Source organism: Schistocerca gregaria, chromosome 2 (genome assembly GCF_023897955.1).
Source record: "Schistocerca gregaria isolate iqSchGreg1 chromosome 2, iqSchGreg1.2, whole genome shotgun sequence".
Classification (NCBI taxonomy): domain Eukaryota; kingdom Metazoa; phylum Arthropoda; class Insecta; order Orthoptera; family Acrididae; genus Schistocerca; species Schistocerca gregaria.
Window position 1 is genome coordinate 496,861,254 of NC_064921.1, and position 20,391 is coordinate 496,881,644.

General features: G+C 44.0%; 1 protein-coding gene across 1 annotated transcript in view; it reads left to right on the forward strand.

The window, feature by feature from the left end:
* The window catches only part of LOC126335854 (hemicentin-2-like), a 546,546-nt gene that overhangs the window by 496,454 nt on the left and 29,701 nt on the right, over positions 1-20,391 (forward strand). The window contains exon 7 of the mRNA XM_049999325.1: positions 7,826-8,001. Coding sequence (XP_049855282.1) covers positions 7,826-8,001 — 176 coding nt within the window. The remainder of the gene's footprint in view (positions 1-7,825; positions 8,002-20,391) is intronic.

Genomic DNA, 20,391 nt, shown 5'->3' on the forward strand with positions numbered 1-20,391 from the left:
TTTCATTTAGCAGAGTAATAAGCTTTGGCAAAATCCTCTCCATTAAGAACGATTATTTATGGTGATTTGTTCAGGTGTGTAAAAGACTCTGAAGACGAATATATAACGGAAATTAAATAAGAAACAATCAATGCAGCCAAATTAAAAACTTTAATATACTTTTTCACATTAAAACGACGTGGGAAGATTGTTGCGATTATAATGTTATGCTCCGCCATATTCGGATCGTTGTCGGTGATCTTTCCTATCTCCGACGTCCATGTAATTACTGTACAACTGGCATGATCAGTTATTCAGAAATCTGTACTACTTAGACACCTAATTGTTAACAACAGTAACCGCAATTATCCAGTTTATAACTGCAGTACTTCTCTATATCTACCGTAAGTATAAATTTTCTACTTGAAATTGGTCTAGTATATTTGCAAGACAGTAGGTGTGTCTAAACTATGTGCACAATTACATCTGCATGTACATATTTATTCAGAGAGGCGCTTTACACTGCATGACGGAGGGTACATTTTAACTATGTCATCAAGTTTTTGTCTTATTCGTGCACTGAACGAATGAGTGTGTAAACACCCCAATCCCTGTTTTGAACGTGACCCCAATGAAAAATGTGCAATAGTGACAGCATAATAGTCACACAGTGTTCTTCGAAAACAAATTCCTTAAAGTTACCCAAGACGTTCTTCGAAAAAATTACATCTTTCTTCCGCCGATTCCAATCTATGTTCCCCGATCATTTCTGTTACCCTTTGGTATGAGCTACACCGAACTTTTACGACCGTAGCAGCTCATTTCTGAATTCGTTCCATGTCTGTTATGCCTACCTGATGATGATTCTAAACAGTGATACAACACTCTACCGTTCTACTGTTTAAATGTTTTAATTGGTGATACAATCATATCGTGTGGAGTGCGCTGTTCTTTTCCTAGAAGCCTCAAAATAAATCTAAGGCTTCCTTTCACCTGTTGTAATATTGATTTTGCGTAATCGTCTCATTTAATTTATCTTCATAATATTACACCTGAACATTCATACGATGGGACCTACACAAGATATTCACAAAATAATGTATTTGTTAGAGGTATTATATTAAATATATTTAAAGAGAGCTTTCATTCGTTGCACTAGGTAGATATGCATACGGATCTTTGCAAATTCGTACGATCGTCAAAAGCCGTTACCTTCCGGTTCGCAACTATATTGTCGGCGAACAATCTCAAAGTGCTGCTGATCGTATGTGGGCAATTATTTACCTGAGTCATCCGATCGAAAGCATCCAGACGCACTTATACAGGGTGAGTCACTAACTACTGCCACCAAGAATAACTCCGGAAGTACGACAGGAGCTGAAAATCTTATGGGACAAAAGGGGCATGGGACAATGGGGGCCATAATATGAGATTGGTGTTTTGTTGCTAAGTTGGGTCGCGTCAGAGATATCAGGGTCAACTTTGTTTTCTTAAATGGGATGGTACAGTTTGGTGCTTATTTTCTGATAGCGGCTATCGAGTCGAATACAATAACATGTAACACTAAAGTCTTTGAACGTCAACGAAGTTCCCAAAGGTGGCATGAACGTCCACTTACAGAACGAGTTCGAAGTGCTGACCACTGGTATCAATGCAGAGCTGCAATCGTCTTATCATCTTGTGTGGTGCAGACCCCATTGAGCCAAATTGTCAGCAAGGCACTTTGCAACCTGGAGGCTGCTCCATAATGGTGTGAGCTGTCTTCACATGAAATGGGCTGGGTCCTCTGGTCCAACTGAGCCGCTTATTGTCTGGAATTGTTTATGTTCGGCTACTTGGAGACCATCTGTAGCCATTCATGGACGTCCCGCTGCCAAACAACGATGCTATTTTTATACGTTACATGCGCTACGTCATAGCGCCACAACTGTTCGCGAACGCTTTGAAGAGCTTTCTGGACAGTTAGAGCGAATGATCGTCTGATGCTAATCCCATCGAACATTAATGGGACATAATCCAGAGGTCAGTTCGTGCACGAAATCCTACAGAGGCGGCACTTTCACAATTACGGACGGCTACGGAGGCAGCATGTCTCAGTATGTCTGCAGTGCACTTCCAACGACTTGTTGAGTCCATGCCACGTCGAGTTTATAAGACGGGCGAAAGGAAGTCCGACACGATATTACGAGGTATCCCATGACTTTTGTCACCTCAGTGTCATTTGTAACCACTTCGGTGTGGTAGTTGTTTTTTCTCTGCGTCTAATAGTCCTCCTGCAAACACATCACGCAATTCACTATCCATTGTTCTGCGCACGGTTGTGGCTGCTCCATGAAGAGGTCTGCGCCCGTCAGTATTTGACGATCCGTTTTGAGTCACGTGTCAATACTTCAGTATCTGATCTGCTGCCCAGGGGAAAACAGCCATTAATGGCTCGCTTGTTGCACTCATACTGCGGAACTAACCAACCAAAAAACAGCTATAATTTTAGACTGCAAATGAAATATATACTGATGTGACGTTATTCAGTATATTTTCCTCTCTCATCAATAGAAATATCTGCACTTAGACCCCTAACACCGGTGTGTAATATACACCTGTGGCACATGAACATTTCACAATATATTTTGTGCCAGTTGAAGATTCAAAACTGGAATTGGCATTTATTATTTATTACAGGAGCAGATGACATGCTGCTGACGAATCCCATACTACAATAGCACAACGACAATTACTGATGTTACTGTCGCGCAAGAGCATCGGACAATGATTAATTATTGAGCCCTCTACTGGTTGAGGTTCTATACACAACTGTCCATTAAAATTGTAGCACAGTGACGACAGCATGTAATAAACGAAGTTCTGTGCACCACATGCTTGGAATGCAGTCAATCATTATTTCAGAACACCGAAACAAATTATGTAGGAGTAACGCTATCTAAATTGTGTATGTAAGGAAAGATAACGCAGCGGAAATCCCACTCATAAATCTCATTTAAGTACTGTTGGTTGGCGAGGAGACGGTGTTATGACTCGTGGCAGAAGGTGAGCCGTCTACTAGAAGGTGTCGGAACTGGACAGCGGTAGTATCATGGCCATGTACACTGTGGTCTATCCTTGTGCCATACTGGTGGCCGCGTTTGTTGAGATCCTAAGAGTATCATACAAATACGAAATCTATGGGTTCAGTAGAACCAAAGACAAAGTAACGCAGAATATGAAGACCCCAAGTGTCTAGCACCCTAAAGGACATACATACTCATCCATTCAGAAGGACAGTACGACTCTATCTGGAGCACCACAGACGGTTTCCATGCATGTGTGTGGGAAGTCCAAACAGAACAAACGTTGTCAGACTGCCTTAGTCATCGTCATACGGGCCTAAAATCAGGCTTAGCCCTTAACTCGCGAGGCGACTTTCCTGTAACGTATACCAGGAGGTGGGGTCTCTGGGACCCCTATGTTTAAACAGAGATTTAAGGTGAAAATCATATGAAACTTTTAATTTATGCGACATAACATTTATTTTTACAATTATCTAAGTGTTGTTTAAATGCTCCTAGTTTATGTTATTGCAATACACGAGGCCTGCGGCGTTTTACTATTTAGCACATAAAAGCAGATAATTATGTGAGGTTATTTTAAATAGTGCACGAAAAATGGACTGCTAGAGTACTGAATTTTACAGTCTGAAAAAATATATAATCTCTGTAGCAAATAAATTTAAATTCCAGGGGTTAAATTTATGGATAAAAAATCCAGCCCATAGCAACAAAAAGAAAATCTGTCAAATTGACATTCATTGCTGGGAACTACGTTTTTTTTATCACCAATCATTTCATTGAGAAACAGATAGATCTCCATCACAACTTTCCGGAAGTTCTTCTTCTGAATAATACTCGTATTCGATAGCAGAACTGTGATCACTGGCTAATGTAAAATCATCGACTTTTTTCATTTTTCTTCTTCATCTATATCACTGACATCTCCCTCCATAGACCAAGTAACAATTTCATCAAACTCCAGAAAGTTAAAACTGACACATTTTGAGCTATAGGGTATCGTACTGAAGAAAACAGGTACGTAGTTCACGAGGCGTGGTCTAAGAGACTCCATCACGCATCGATAACACGTGTCAACAAGAAACATAGAAGGCGATAACGCAACCGACAACAGATTGGCAATTTAAGGAGAATACGGGGAGTATAGAAGCATTCCACCACAACTGGCCTTGGAGACCGAGTTCGAAAACTTTCGCGCGGTCTGAGAGACCACACCTCGTGAGTTAAGGGTTAGTGGTTTTGGGTGGGAATGCTATATAATACGATCACGTCTGATGTAGAGAGCAGCCCTAACGTTCCTGACATGTTAAGGCAAAAGGCCATTTCCTGTATCGAAATCTCCGTGACGTCGGCTTTCAACAAGATATTGAAACTCTTCGTGCTGTCCGTTCTGTGCCTCGATACAGAGTATATTCGACTGTTACCATATCCCGCGTATTCTCCACATCCTCTTGCCAATAAAAACATCTCATCGTGTGTTGCCGATAGTCCTGTCAACTACCACTAGCCAGACCGTACAATTGGTGAACTCTGGCATATAACTGAAGCAGCGTGGAACGAGGTAATTCACAGCAGAAATCAGAAACCGGCTCCATATCCTAATTTTAAACTAACCATGGTGTCCTGTGATGTCACCCCCGAGCTACGTGTGATCGTAGACTTGATTCGTGAGTCTTCGTCGCTGCCCTCTTGTCACCTGAGACTGTTTTCAGGTACCGGTGAACTTGGCTCGTTCAGAAAGGAGAGCGAGTACATCAGCTCCAAAGTATAACCGTGGGCTCGCGGCATTCCCGCTCCATGCGCAACCGTTTTGAAAGAAATTTCCGCCTTTAACCTGTAAATTAATATTCATTTACTTCACACCGTAATGATTTCGCGTTCAAAGCCATTCTCCAGTGCATGTTGAAATGCCACAAACTGTCCGACTTGCCTAAAGGCCAGAAGAAAGTTATACGCTAATATAACAACTGATCGGTTAGCTGTAAGTATTTTTCTCTTTATACAAAAATTTACGTAGATAAAACTCTTTCGAAGACTGTTTAATATCTCTTCAACGAATGTATAACAATTACGTTGCAAAACACACTTTTCTAGGCATTACCGAGTTTGTAGCGGAAACAACAGAAACTGTGACATGAGGATGAATTGAAAACTCTAAATGTGGATTAATTATTCAAATAAATTAGAGAAACGAATGACAAGCTACACAGGTCGCTATCAGCACACAAACACAAGTTGCCGTGACCAGATGAATACAGAAATAAAGCACTTTGCTGTCGCAAGGATGTAACATTGGCGTTGACCTGTGCCCAGTTTTCGTTTGACGCAGAACAGAAGTATTTTCTCACGGTGGAGGTTCAATAAACGAGAATACCACCATTCTATCTATGTTGGACGAAGTTTGTATGTTTTCCATCTGAAGTGTGGGCCATAGCGTGAAACGTATTCCACGTATCACTCCTTCTCTAATGCAGCACATTTGCTGTTGTGCACTTTGTATCAATAATTATCATCTCACGTCCTCCACAGCCTCACAAAGTACAGCTTCGTTAAAGGCCATCCGATCCCGACAACAAGTCATTTCACATTATCAGTACTACTTTACAGCACCAAGGTCGTGTACTCAACTTCCGTACTACCAATAAGTCACGAATAGCCTTACACTCCTCCATGCTTCAATAAGCGAGAACAAGTCGACGAATTTGAAGCGATCGCAGCGTTGTAGCTCTCAGAAACGTCATACTCACGGAAATTCAACAGGAACGAAGGAAGCGCTAGAGCACTAATGTGTCAGGGGCGCCTTGATTTTTAAAGTATGTAACCCTCTACACTAATAGTAATCGCTCCGTCTCTAGTCAATTAATTCACAGCCCTTCCGTCAGGAAAGGTGACAGACTTTATATTTGCCAAAGACTTCATCCGACTGTGAATGGGTGCATGAATTACCTAGAGTGATATTTCTGCTACCTACCATTTTATGTTTAACCGCACTGGCGTCACAGATTGCTCGCAATAACCGAAACTTTAACATAAGGCTCATGTTTCGAACTTCAGTGGAGAAAGGAGCAATTGAACAACGTGTGAACATTAAATTTTGTTCTAAATTGAGTAAAGTAAGAAATACACTTTTGAAGTTGTACACACTGTTCATGGTGATGAGACAACGCGTGATAAGAACATTTTTATGTGGTATACAAGGTTTGGTAATGACAAGGAGCATTGAAGATGACCCACATCCAGGAGCATCATCGACAGTTCGAATTGGAGAAAATGTTAAAATGGCGGAAATTCTTCGAACTGATATGTGTGCATCTGCCAAATTAATTGAGAAGCACGCTGAAATTCCAAACAGAGCAATGTACCACATTCTAACTGAAAACTTTGACACAAAGAGCATCAGTTGATGTTTGTGCTCCACTTGCTCATTGACAATCAGAAAGATATTGCAGAGTGGAAGTGCTCAAATAAACTAAATGATCTGCATCTAGGGAATGAGACTTCATGTCTTCCATCGTAACAACTGATGAAAGATGGTGTTTTCAGTGTGAGTCACTTACAAAATGCTAAATCTCGGAACAGAGATATACGGAATCACCAAGATCGAAAAAAATACGCATACAGAAAACCTGTGTCGAGGCAGTGCTCACTGTTTCCTTTAATTCGAAAGGACTTATGCATAAAGAATTCGCTCCAGAAGGCCAAATGGTGAATGCGGATTACTACGTCGGTGTTTTAAATCATTTCTAGACGGAGCTTGTTCGGGCTCGACCTGAATACTGGAATTAAGGATGTGGTGTTTGTTGCACAAAAACCTACCAGCGCGATGTCTTGGCTCAAGAATTTATCGCGTTGCTTCAACGATCTACTTAGACGAGAAGCAGCAACTGTAAGAGAGCGCCAAAAACGTGCTCCTTATGAGAACTCACTTCTGTATAACCTGCTGCAGAATACACCTGCCATAAGACAGAAAACCACTCTTGCCAACGCAAGACGCATCTCTTGTGTATGATGTGTGTCAGGAATGGAGCGAGTTTTGGTGGATGTTTCCTTCACGAAACTTTCGTTACTGACCCTACAGAACGTGTAAGGGGATTTCGTCATCCCAGGGAACTATGGATAGCTCTGAACGGACTCCGGACAGGGCATGGAAGGTGTGGTGTCTTTGTAAGAATGAGGTTTCAAGGATTACCATGTATTTTATGTATATTTAACGATTTAATCAAAAGTGTAAGATGATCATGTAAACTACATAAGTAATAATAATAATAATGATAATATGTACTTATTCGCCTGAATTGTCTGTGCGCGACTTCTCGTTGTTTCCGAAACTGAAAATGGCAAAGAATGTAAAGCGTCTCGGCAGGATTTCAGATATCTACGGTGCTACAACCATGGTTACTGCAGGCAGTTTCGAAGGTTGAGTATGACAACTGATTCTAACCAATTATACAAGGCTTCCAGTCATTTATTGACTCACAAGGAGCTTATTCTGAACAAAAAGTAGTGGAAAATCTGCATCATATTGGCCACCTTTCCTATGGGACAGCATTGCATCTATTGGAAGCTGTGCGAACTGACGTACCCGTACCTGTCGTCGAAGTCATTTCTACTCTGTGCCCAGCTTGGTTAAAGCATATGTGGTGACCAGCGGTGGTGGCTCTATGTACTATACATTTCACCTCGTACCCCTAAATCGCCTAAAAGTTTAATCTTGTGCCTTACGTACTAAATGTGCGAGCAAAACAAGTAAAATTTAGTAATTTGGTGACGTGTGGCGTGCGCAGGTGTGCCGGTGGTGTACCCGCCGTGGCGCAACGTGACAGCGCCGGCCGGTCTGCCCGTGACGCTGGACGTGGAGTTCTGCGCCAACCCGGCGGCCGACCGCGCCCTCTGGCTGCTGCGCGGCGCCCTCCTCAGGCCGGGGGAAGCGGCACCCGGCGTCGTCGCACACAACGTCACGGTACGTAGCGGGGACCGCCTGCACTGCCGCAGACACCAGTGGACGTCTCTGCAGTCACAGTACGGTGTCCCGCAGCACTTCTCGCAGACATATTAAGCAGCAGACTGTTATATACTTAAGAGGCGGTCAAGTGCGTCAAATTTCCAGACAGTGGTTCTTCGTTTATGTCATGTCCGCCTCATTGCTTACCCTCGCTCTAACCGAGATTATGTAACTCATGATCCACAACTCTCGCATCGTCGATCACAGTGCAAGTGTGTCCAAGGCTCTGTTCCCTCGTCTTCTCCACATGCACTCCACACAGCCGATATGCCAAAGCCACTCCCTCCGCTAATCCACCCCAGTATGCTGATGAGACCGCCCCATCCTACCCTCCAGATCCGCCGCAGTATGCCGATGACATCACCCTCCACCCAACCCTCCAGAAATCCCAACGGTCTCTCCATCTCAATCAGTACAACCTCTGGTGCAACCAGTGGATTTTCAAATTCAACCGCGCAACAATTAAAGGCCAAACAACCAGCAGCTTTTACCTCACAATTTACGACCGTCCCATTCAAGCCAACGAACACACTAAAATGTCTCTTCAAATACTCGATCACCGATCAACTTGGAAGTCCCATCTACTAACCATTTAACAAAAAGTTCACAACAGACTAAAACTACTAACCAGTCGAATATGGAGATTGCATTCTTCCACAGTCCTCTATACCTATGTAGCCCTGATCCGACTCATCCTCTGCTATGCCAATATAGTGTGAACTTCCACTCCTATCTCCTTTCCACACGCCGTGCAGAATCTCAAATGCCATACACCTCACCCAGACTCTCACATCCGCTTACCTTTTCCCACCAGCATCCTCTACTGCTGTGACTGACAATTCGGTCCGCAACTCGTAGTCGTGAGGTAGCGTTCTTGCTTCCCGCGCCCGGGTTACCGGGTTCGGTTCCCGGTGGGGTCAGGGATTTTCTCTGCCTCGTGATGACTGGGTGTTGTGTGATGTACTTAGGTTAGTTAGGTTTAAGTAGTTCTAAGTTATAGGGGACTGATGACCATAGATGTTAAGTTCCATAGTGCTCAAAGCCATTTGAACCATTCTTGAACCTGACAATTCGCAATTTTTCACAAACATAACTTTTATTTATGTACGTTTACAAGGTTGATAAGTGAACAATAAAAGAATGATAACAATAACGATGCCAGTATAAGTCTCCTAATTGAGGCAAATAAAAGTTCACTTCTAATTTTTCAAGAAGGTTCGTGGTAAAACACACACACTCTCTCTCTCTCTCTCTCTGTCTCTCTCTCTCTCTCTCTCTCTCTCTCTCTCTCTCTCTCTCTCTCTCACACACACACACACACACACACACTAGTAATAGTCCAATTCAGAGACGAAGATGTAACCGTCAGCGGTTGAAGTCCAAGAGGTCGGCATCCGGAGTGAACTGAACTTCGAGGCTGGTTCTAGCCCCTAAATAGCTGTCTCCTGTCACTCAGGTTTTCGCGTTGTGATACTTCCTGCAGGCAGTGTCTCGAGCTCCCCCTGCCGGAAGTAGTGCTGTGAATATGTTTCCATTATCTTGTATGTAAATAGCCGGTGTTTACCATGATGCTTTTGGTATGCATTGGGCATAGACAACCCTATACTCTTTGGTGTAATATGGGTTGCCGGCCTTCATGGTCTACCTTGGCTCTGGCATAACATCTACCAACTTTTCAAACTTTCCTGCCTACTCTTCCCTCCTGAACATCTCTGAATATCCTATATTACCCGTAAATTCAATGCTTCCCACTCTCTAGTTCCATCCCCCACCCCCACCCCCTCCCTGCTCACTAATGTTGGCTCTCGGTCGCGCTTCAACCACCACATTGCTCCAACATTACACCTCAACATCTGCGAAGGAGATTTCAGTCGCCTTACCTTACCTGACCGTGAAACGCGCCCTTATACGTATACGCTCTAACAGATGTAGGAGATATTTTCAGGGTTCCCGTCCCCTCTAATCCTCTCCACCAGCTTCCTAAGTCTTGGTTCGGAACTGCATCCTTCTCCACTCTTCCACCATCCCTCCTCCAATCATCCACCCACACCAACCACTTCCTACGCATACCTTTAAATACTACGTTCCCGTGATGCCCTTCTCCTTGGCAGTCTACATACTCTCATCTACATATGTATTCTAATCAGTCGGGACACCGGCCTTTTCGTTTTACTTCATGCAACTGTCTATGTGTTTTTATCTATTCATGTGCGTCACTCCTTTTCCATTTATCTGCGTCTCTAATTAATCACCAAATCATCCTTTTATAACTTAAATTATGGAATTGACGACCTGTCTCTTTACTGCACAAAAGTTCTGTTTTTGTCAATCACTTCGTCCAGCCTTAATATTATAATATTAAGGATTTTTTAAAATTTTACTCTCATGTGACTGAATAGCAGACAGACCACCCCATGTCCATATAGGACGGAGGATGAAATAACAATAAAGGAAAAAAATGTGGAGTAATCTGGTTAGTCTAGATAAGCAATAAATAAACAAATAAAAAATACATTCAGAGGGGGTACTTTATTACACAACTTATTACTGTTTCAGCCCGCTTCATTAGCATATGTGCGGGGAGAGTAATTGCTTGATTTCTGTTGAGCACGCCATGAACAGCCTAAACCTGCATTTATCAACCTTCTTCCATTTGGGGCACACCAAATTACGTGTTAATGTTTCGTGACTTTTCCCTACATGAGAAAGATTAAACATATAACGTAAGCACAATACATTTTCTTTCTTACGAAACGAATATAAAATACTAATTTATAACTACAAAGAACGATTTGCTGATAAACGTTGTAAGTTCTAAATATATTATCTGCAAATGTTTAGAAGACATTACACATCTCGCGACACTACTCACCTGCATTCGCGACACACCAATGTATCGCGAGGTGGCGATTGAGAAATGATCGTCTAATTTCGTCTTCGCTGTGTCCACTGCAGTGAAACGAAGGTGGCCGTAGTACCGCTACATTCCTTGACTCTAACCTTTGCTGTTGCTTCTTCAAAGTCTGTATTATCCGATTACAATATTGTTGCACTTGGCCTCGGGTTGCCGTTATTAGACACACGCGGTGCCTTTACACTAAACAAGTACAGCGGTGAATAAAGAAAGCGCAACGCAGTGCTACTGCTTTCACGTGTTGTGCATGCAGGTTCAGCGTGTGGTTCAAAAATGGTTCAAATGGCTCTGAGCACTATGGAACATAACTTCTGAGGTCATCAGTCCCCTAGAACATAGAAGTACTTAAACCTAACTAACCTAAGAACATCACACACATCCATGCCCGAGGCAGGATTCGAACCTGCGACCGTAGCGGTGGCGCGGTTCCAGACTGTAGCGCCTAGAACCGCTCGGCCACGTCGGCCAGCTTCAGCGTGTGCTCGTGAAGTATCGTCAGCAGCTCATTTCCTTATAATTATGAATAATGTTGCAGTGCGCCACTATACGCCAGTGAGACACTGATGTTACACACAAAGGCCGACATTGAGAACATTCAGACACAGGGAACAAAAATCATTAGGAAAATTATTGGGCCAAAACTCACGGACGATTGATATAGGCTTCACTCCAGGGACACCACAGAGAAGTTCTCCAACATCGCAGCGGACATTAGAAAAAGGCGAGTAAAATTTTATGGACACATAAGCAGATTCCCACAGACCAGACTCACCAAGAGAATCAAAAAAATGGTTCAAATGGCTCTGAGCACTATGGGACTTAACATCTATGGTCATCAGTCCCCTAGAGCTTAGAAATACTTAAACCTAACTAACCTAAAGACAGCACACAACACCCAGCCATTACGAGGCAGAGAAAATCCCTGACCCCCAACAGAATCCTCAGGTACATCCAGAGAGTCAAGACCACTACACCTTGGCTGACACAAGTTAAAATTGATCTGGAAAGAGGTCAAATAGATTTAGTGGACATCATGGACAAAGGAGTCCATAGACACAAGGTGTGCAACCGGGAAGTGATGTCAGAGAAAACAGCACCTAAAGCTCAAAAACCTAAGTGGACGGAAAAAAGGAAGAGAGCCTTTAGTGAACGAATGAAGGAGTACAGGACGAACAATTAGTCATGAATGTTTCGCGTGGCCTGATAAAAGGCCTGTAACTTGTGTAATAATAATAATTATGAATATAACTAAGAGTGGCAAACAGAGGAAGATGTTGCGAGTGTGGACACATTCTGGTAAAAAACAGCTTCTATTCACAGTTGCACATTTTTTTCCAGGACGATAAAAAGAAGATTGAGGTAAGGATACTAGGACAAAGCCGGCCGGACTGGCCGTGCGGTTCTAGGAGCTACAGTCTGGAGCCGAGCGACCTCTACGCTCGCAGGTTCGAATCCTGCCTCGGGCATGGATGTGTGTGATGTCCTTAGGTTAGTTACGTTTAAGTAGTTGTAAGTTCTAGGGGACTGATGACCTCAGAAGTTAAGTCGCATAGTGCAGCCACTTGTACAGAAATCTAAACTTCGGGCAGCCAAAGTGATAGGGGAGTCAGAAATAGCAGTAAAACGCATTCGGAAAGACTTTAAGATAGCGGAAGAAACCGGGGTAAACGTTAAATCTCCTGGAAAAGAAAGGCGTTCCAGAAAAGGAGTTTCTGTACATGACATCGATACGGTACTTTTTGAAGAAAATTCTTGGAGTATTATGAGCAGAGGAAGGAAATCCCAACGTTGGAAATCCCGCTTGTAATTTCAAAAACGGAGATAGGTTTTCAAGAAGGGGGGAAGGGAAACATTTAGGAAAATTTTGAGAGAGGGAGATTTAGTTTTTAAAAAAGTGTAAAAACAGGAAAACAATGCTAACAGAACGTTCCCACTTTGTTGCAAAGCGTGCGGAATACTTCAGTCCAATAAGAAACAATGAAACGTTGCCAAATCAACCAGTGGTATACACGGACACAAGAGGGTGCAGACGTATTATACCATGAAACAGTGCTGGCAGCACGAAGAAATTCCGGGTTTAACGATTAATAGCAGTGCAGGCAAAGGTGCTATTGTTGTCGACGCTGGAGGAGCAATGGGTTTCATAGATGGAGCAGATTTATGATTAGAAATCTAAATCCAAAGGTTATTACGATGATGTGAGTGCGGATAATTATCACAAATAGTTAGAAGAGAAACTAACATCCCAGCTCATAATACGAGTTTATTGTTCTTGATAATGCACCGGATCGTACTGTTCAAATAAATATAGCCCTAACTACTGCCACTCGCAGAAAGAACGTAACTGAATAGGTCATTCAGACCAAAATATATTTTGAACCGAACTTAAAAATGACTGAATTTTTCCAAAATGTGCGTTATGATAAGATAAAGCCTGCTTTTGCGGCAGATGAAGTTCTAAAATGTAAGGGATATAGTGCTCGCAGGCTCCCATCGTACCACTGTGATTTGAGCGTTATACAGCTAATCTGAAATAACGTAAGAAAAACTTTCAGAAAACCAATTCTTCCATTAATTTAACTGCCCTAAAACAAATAAGTAAAGAATATCTTTCGAAGATGACCCAAAATAATTGGTTAAATTCTTGCTGACATGTAAAAGGAATTTGAAAATTATTATTTGCTCCAGGTTTGGTTAATGGAAGATTATAAGAATCAATATTGATCTGGAGAGAGAAGATGAACATTCCCACGCCCGGGTTAGATTCCCGGCGGGGCCAGGGATTTTCTCTGCCTCGTGATGACTGGGTGTTGTGTGATGTCCTTAGGTTAGTTAGGTTTCAGTAGTTCTAGGGGACTGATGACCATAGATGTTAAGTCCCATAGTGCTCAGAGCCATTTGAACCATTATGAGTGAAGATGAATACTCTGATTAGCCAGAATATTTTGATTTTAATCTACTATAGATACAAACCCGTCCAGGCAATCAGGCGATAGCAGCATCACATAGAGAGGGTTGACTGCCAGTCAGACACACTCACTATGCATGTAGTATCAGTTAGCGTGCTGTCCGTGTCTAGAGTGGGGAAGGCACGCGATCTACCTGACTTTGACCGAGGCCAGATTGTGATGGCCCAGAGGATCGGAACGACCATTTCGGTAACTGCACAATTTGTCAGGTGTTCGAGGAGTGGTCTGCTGAGTGTTTTGAACACGTTGAGCGACCAAGGTGAAATCGCGTCCAGACGTCATGGAGTTGGGCGACCACCACTCGTTACAGATGTCGGACGTCGTGCGCTGGGCCGATGAGTAAAAAAGGATAGACGGCGAACTGTGGCGGAAATAACATCAGACTTTAATGCTGGGCAGGATACAAGTGTGTCTGAAAACGCATTTCACCGAAAACTCCTAACGATGGGCCTCTGCAGCTGATAACCCGTGCATGTGCCAGTGTTAACAGCATGACATTGGCAACTACTACTGAAATGGGCATTGACCATCGCCACTGAACTTTGGCGCAGTGGCAGAGCATTACTTTGTCTGATGAATACCAATACCGCGAATCTATCGTCTTCCAGGGGAAGACAAGCTGGCGGCGGCTCCATTATTGTCTGTGGAACATTCATGTGGGCACCCACGGGTCCAGCGGAGCTCGTTCAAGCCACCATGACGGACCAAGTGTATCGTACTATGATTACAAACCACGCACACCCCATTACGACGATCATGTTTCTCGATGTCATTGGCACTTTTTTTCCAACAAGATAATGCGTCATGTCACGAGGACAGGTGCGTGATGGACTGGTTCGAGGAACACAGTGGTGAATTTCAAATGATATGCTGGCCTCCAAACGCGTCAGATCTGAACCCGATAGAACACAACTGTAACGTAATTGAATTTGGCGTCAAAGCCAACCAGCCACCTCCCCGAATTTACGGTAATTAAGTGACTAGGTGACTTGGTGTGTGCAGATGTGGTGCAACCCCCGCGGGCTACATACAGAGGCCTCGTTGCTTTCATGCCATGACACGTCGCTGCCGTTATCACTGTCAAAGTTGAACATACCGTCTATTTAGATAGGTGGACATAATGTTCTGTCTGATGGGTGTGTGTGGCACATGATGACGACAGTGGTAGGGAATCTGAGACCGCGGGTGAAAGTGGAACAGATGCCAGTCACTTGACATATGATGGATCATTTGTTTCATAACTCTAATCACTAAGGTTAGTGCGGTTTTCATTACATAATTGTAGCTGTACCGTCCTTTCTTCACTCTGCATCCCTGATTGCGCGCTGACTCACGATAAAGCCACCGAAACACTCTCACATCCACCCACCTACCACAATTTTGTCGACGAATAATAAGCAACCTTTGGCTGAATCTCTTCAAGCGGAGCCGGCCGTTGTGGCCGAACGGTTCAAGGCGATTAAATCCGGAACCGCACTTTTGCTACGGTCGCAGGTTCGAATCCTGCCTCGGGCATGGATGTGTGTCAAGTCCTTATGTTAGTTAAGTTTAAGTAGTTCTAAGTCTTGGGGACTGATAACCTCAGATGTTAAGTCCCATAGTGCTCAGAGCCATTTGAACCATTTTTTTCGTCAATCGGCTTCCAATGCAGGTTTATCAGCATTTCAGCGACGCTCTCCGGTGAGTCAGTCAGATCTATGATCACTTGTATGGCCATTCTTTATATACAATCAGTGCCCATGCTAGTCGCACTTCATATGGTCCCCAAAAACTTGTGCATCATTCCAAAAACGCACATACTAGTGTTTTGTGCGCAGTCTCCTTCGTAGATGCCCTCTTATCTTACAAATCAAGAAACAGATCCCTTTTAAGTTTGAGCGTTCCATATTCGAAGATCCCCACCCGTTTGGGAAGAGCGACACATTTTTGTAACTCGCTCCTCAGTTCAGTTCTGAGCCACGTCTCCCCCGGGTAATCCCCCAGCCCTCCTTCCCCTACACCATTTCCCTCTAGTCTCATCTGTCTGGAAATTGGTGAGTAAAAGATAGAGTCGGTCCCGAGCTGCTGGTGTGGAAGGATCTCATGACATGAAATTCGAATCTAAGTCAATTGACATAATGTTATATTCTTCAATTCAGTTTGCTTATTCTTTATTTAATTAGTTTGCGGTAAACAAGGCTCTGCCCCACACCTCCCCCACTTCCCCCCTTCACTCCCCATCTCTAAATTCGTGGGAATAAGACTTGGTCTGTGCTGAGCTGCCATATGTGGTAGATCTCACGACATGAAATGGACAATATATGCGATAAATAGATTGTTTATATATTTAAACATTAATTAAAATAATTAATTAAACTGGCCGAAAATGCTCTTTATTTGAGTTGGAAAAATATCCCACTCTTATGACGCCACAATTGTGGTATCGAAAACGGAAGAAAATGGTCCGTTTGCACTACCTTATCAAATTGATGGCTTAACACGTTACAGGAGACCAGGTAGCCAAAAAAGCCGTGAAGATGTAGGTCAAACAGATCGCTTAAAACAGTCACCATCACCTTACGATGATTGTTTGAAAATCACACGCAAACATTTTGGAAATCAAGTAACTAAATTTCCGCAACAAATCGATCGCAGCGCTAAATATATCCGAGGTCTTGTATGCATTGACGTTTGAGATCACAAGCACCCTACTCAACCACGTCGTTTCCACTAAACACATCTGGCGAGGAAAGATAAACAATACTCTCGATCGCAAAACGTACATCGCACGATCGCCGGGAGAGCACTAGAGACTGGCGTGGATGTAGGCCACGCCAGCAGTTGCCACCTCATCTCCAGGTATTCAACACCCGCTGTACCAGATGCTCAGAGACCAGAGAGACTGTCACCGAGGCCGCCCAGCAGTCAACCGATCAATTTACATGGTGGAAGTAATCGTCCCTTCAGTACGGAGCCACGTGGCTGCTACGGTCCAGGTTCGAATCCTGACTCGGGCATGGACGTGTGTGGATGTCCTTAGGTTAGTCAAGTTTAAGTAGTTCTAAGTCTAGGGGACTGATGACCTCATATGTTAAGTCCCATAGTAGAGCCATTTCGAATAGTGGTCCAGTTCAAACACTCACCTCATTGAATCTCCTCAAATGTCCTTATAATAACTGGAGAATGCATGCAACATACACATCCACTTCTGTCGCCGCTCAACCAGCACACTGGCTACTACACTATTCAGCAATCCAGAGAACTCTGTAAATGCCACCGCTGGGACTTGCCCCACGACTGCGGGCAAGAGCAGACTAACTGGAATCAGTCTCTGTACCCATCGGTCGCATGAGGGTAAGCTGCGGTTTCCAGTCGGAAAAACCTCTGAGACTGCCCCTGCTGCTGACTGACGTACACTACAAGAGAAGCTAGTGCGGCCTCGGCGTATGGTTCTAGCTAACGTTCCACCCCCGACAGAGACACTCCATAGCTTAAAAAATCCAATTTAGCTAAAAAGTTAAGTTCCGTAGTGCTCAGAGCCATAGGCTTAATACACTAGTGGCCATTAAAATTGCTGCACCAAGAAGAAGTGCAGATGATAAACGGGTATTCATTGGACAAATATGTTACACTAGAACTGCCATGTGATTACATTTTCACGCAGTTGGGTGCATAAATCCTGGGAAATCACTACTCCGAACTACCACCTCTGGCTGTAATAGCGGCCTCGATAAGCCTGGGCATTGAGTCAAACAGAGCGTAGATGGCGTGTACAGCTACAGCTGCCCATGTAGCTTGAACACGATACCACAGTTCATCAAGAGTAGTGACTGGCGTATTGTGACGAGCCAGTTGCTCGCCCACCAGTAACCAGACGTTTTCAGTTGGTGAGAGATCTGGAGAATGTGCTGGCCAGGGCAGCAGTCGAGAACATTTTCTTTATCCAGAAAGGCCCGTACAGGATCTGCAACATGCGGTCGTGCATTATCCTGCTGAAATGTAGGGTTTCGCAGGGATCGAAAGTAGGGTAGAGCCACGGGTCGTAACACATCTGAAATGTAACGTCCACTTTCAAAATACTGTCAATGTGAACAAGAGGGGACCGAAACGTGTAACCAATGGCACCCCATACCATCACGCCGGGTGATATGCCTGTATGGCGAAGACGAATACGCGATTCCAAAGTGCGTTCACCGCGATGTCACCAAACACGAATGCGACCATGGTAATGCTCTAAACAGAACCTGGATTGATCCGAAAAAATCGCGTTTTGCCATTTGTGCACCCAAGTTCTTCTTTGAGTACACCGTAGTAGGCGCTCCTCTCTGTGATGCAGCGTCAAGGGTAACGACAGCTATGGTTTCCGAGCTGATAGTCCATGCTGCTGCAAACGTCGTCGAACTGTTCGTGTAAATGGTTGTTGTCTTGCAAACGTCCACATCTGTTGACTCAGGGATCGAGATGTGGCTGCACGATCCGCTACAGCCATGCGGATAGGATGCCTGCCATCTCGACTGCTAGTGATACGAGGCCGTTGGGGTCCAGCACGGCGTTTCGTATTACCCTCCTGATCCCACCGATTCCATATTCTGCTAACATTCATTGGAACTCTACCAACGCGAGCAGCAATGCCGCGATACGATAAACCGCAATCGCGATAGGCTACAATCCGACCTTTATCAAAGTCGGAAACGTTATGGTACGCATTTCTCCTCCTTACATGAGGCATCACAACAACGTTTAACCAGGCAACGCCGGTCAACTGCTGTTTTGGTATGTGAAATCGGTTGGAAACTTTCGTCGTGTCAGCACGTTGTAGGTGTCGCCACCGGCGCCAACCTTTTCCGAATGCTCTGAAAAGCTAATCATTTGCATATCATAGTATCTTCTTTCAGTCTGTTAAATTTCGCGTCTGTAGCACATTATCTTCGTGATGTAGGAATTTTAATGGCCAGTAGTGTATTTGTTATGTCCTGCGTCATAGGTCTAGAATATTAAACTCATTTTTAGCTGATGACCGAGTGCGAAGAGCATACTGTACCGCTGTCAAACGAAACATTACTTTCCAGATCTCTTAAAGTCGCCAGATGCCTCGGCACCTATGAAGTCATTTAAGGTAGACGCACAGAGGATTATAAGCATCAGGTCAATACTACTTATTGCTTTATAAAATCAGTATTGGGAATCCATAGAGAGAGGGTGATGTTCTGTTCGAAGAACACTATTGGGAACATTTAGAGAGCCAAAATTTGAAGCTCATTGCAGAAGGATTCTACGAGGGTAGTTCAATAAGTAATGCCCCACACTTTTTTTTAAAAAAAAATAGCCGTTAATATACATAGACAAACGGCCTTGTTGGTGCTTCAAATTTGATGTTTGTTCTGTGCGCCGGAGTAGTTTCGGCAGATGGCAGAGCCGTTGTACAGCGTCAAAATTGCGTCTAGATACGACTCACTTTACCAATAAGCGTGCTGTTATTGAATTCTTGTGTGCAGAACAAGAAATCGTGGTCAGCGTCTATAAACCTTTTTGTGCAGTGTAAGGCGATGCTGTTGTTGATAGGAGTACAGTTGGCTGTGGGTAAAGACTGTTGCAGCGTCAGGAAACGCAGAAACAGAGTTCCATGGTCATCGAAGCTCGAGACGCCTTGTCTCAGCCACTGCTCCGCACAGGTTGAACCGTGCGGATGCCATTATTTGTGCCGACCGGCGCATCACAACTCGACAATTGGCTCTACAGTAGTCGGTCAGCATTGGAAGTGCGTCTGCAATAATCGAGACTGCCACATATTCAAAGAGGTGCTCATGGTGGGCTCCCCGAATTCTCACAGTGGAGCATAAGATTAAAAAAAGGCCATTTCATCTGAATTGTTGCAGCGCTTCCAGACCCTCGGAGAGGCCTTTCTGTCACGGATGTTTACGGGGGACAAACACTGTGTGTACAACTTCGCGCCGGAAGAAAAAAGCCAATCCGTGTAGTGCCATCTTCCTCGTTCACCACAAAAAAAGAAATTCAAGACAACCCCCTCTGCCGGAGAAGTCATGGTGACAGTCTTCTGGGATTGTGATGGCGTCATTCTCGTGGATGTGATGCCAAAATGGTCTGCCATCAATTTAGAGGCATCCGTGAAGTCTTTGAGTAAACTCAAGAGCCGTTTCCGACGTGTTAAATCAGACAAGAATCCAGCAGAAATCTTGCTCCAACACGATAATGCACGCCCACACAAAAGTTTTAGAACAACGCATTGCCAAACTGGGTTGAACATGATGGCCGCATCCACCCAACAGTCCAGACCTGACACCCTCGGGCTTCCACCTCTTTGGGCCGCTTAAAGATTCTCTACGAGGAACACATTTTGATGATGACGAGACTGGCAGTCATTCAGTGAAAACATGGCAACGCCTACATAAGAGCCAGCAGGGCTTACATGCTGTTCCACAACGTTAGCGTACGGCCATAGAACGTAATGGAGACTACGTAGAAAAA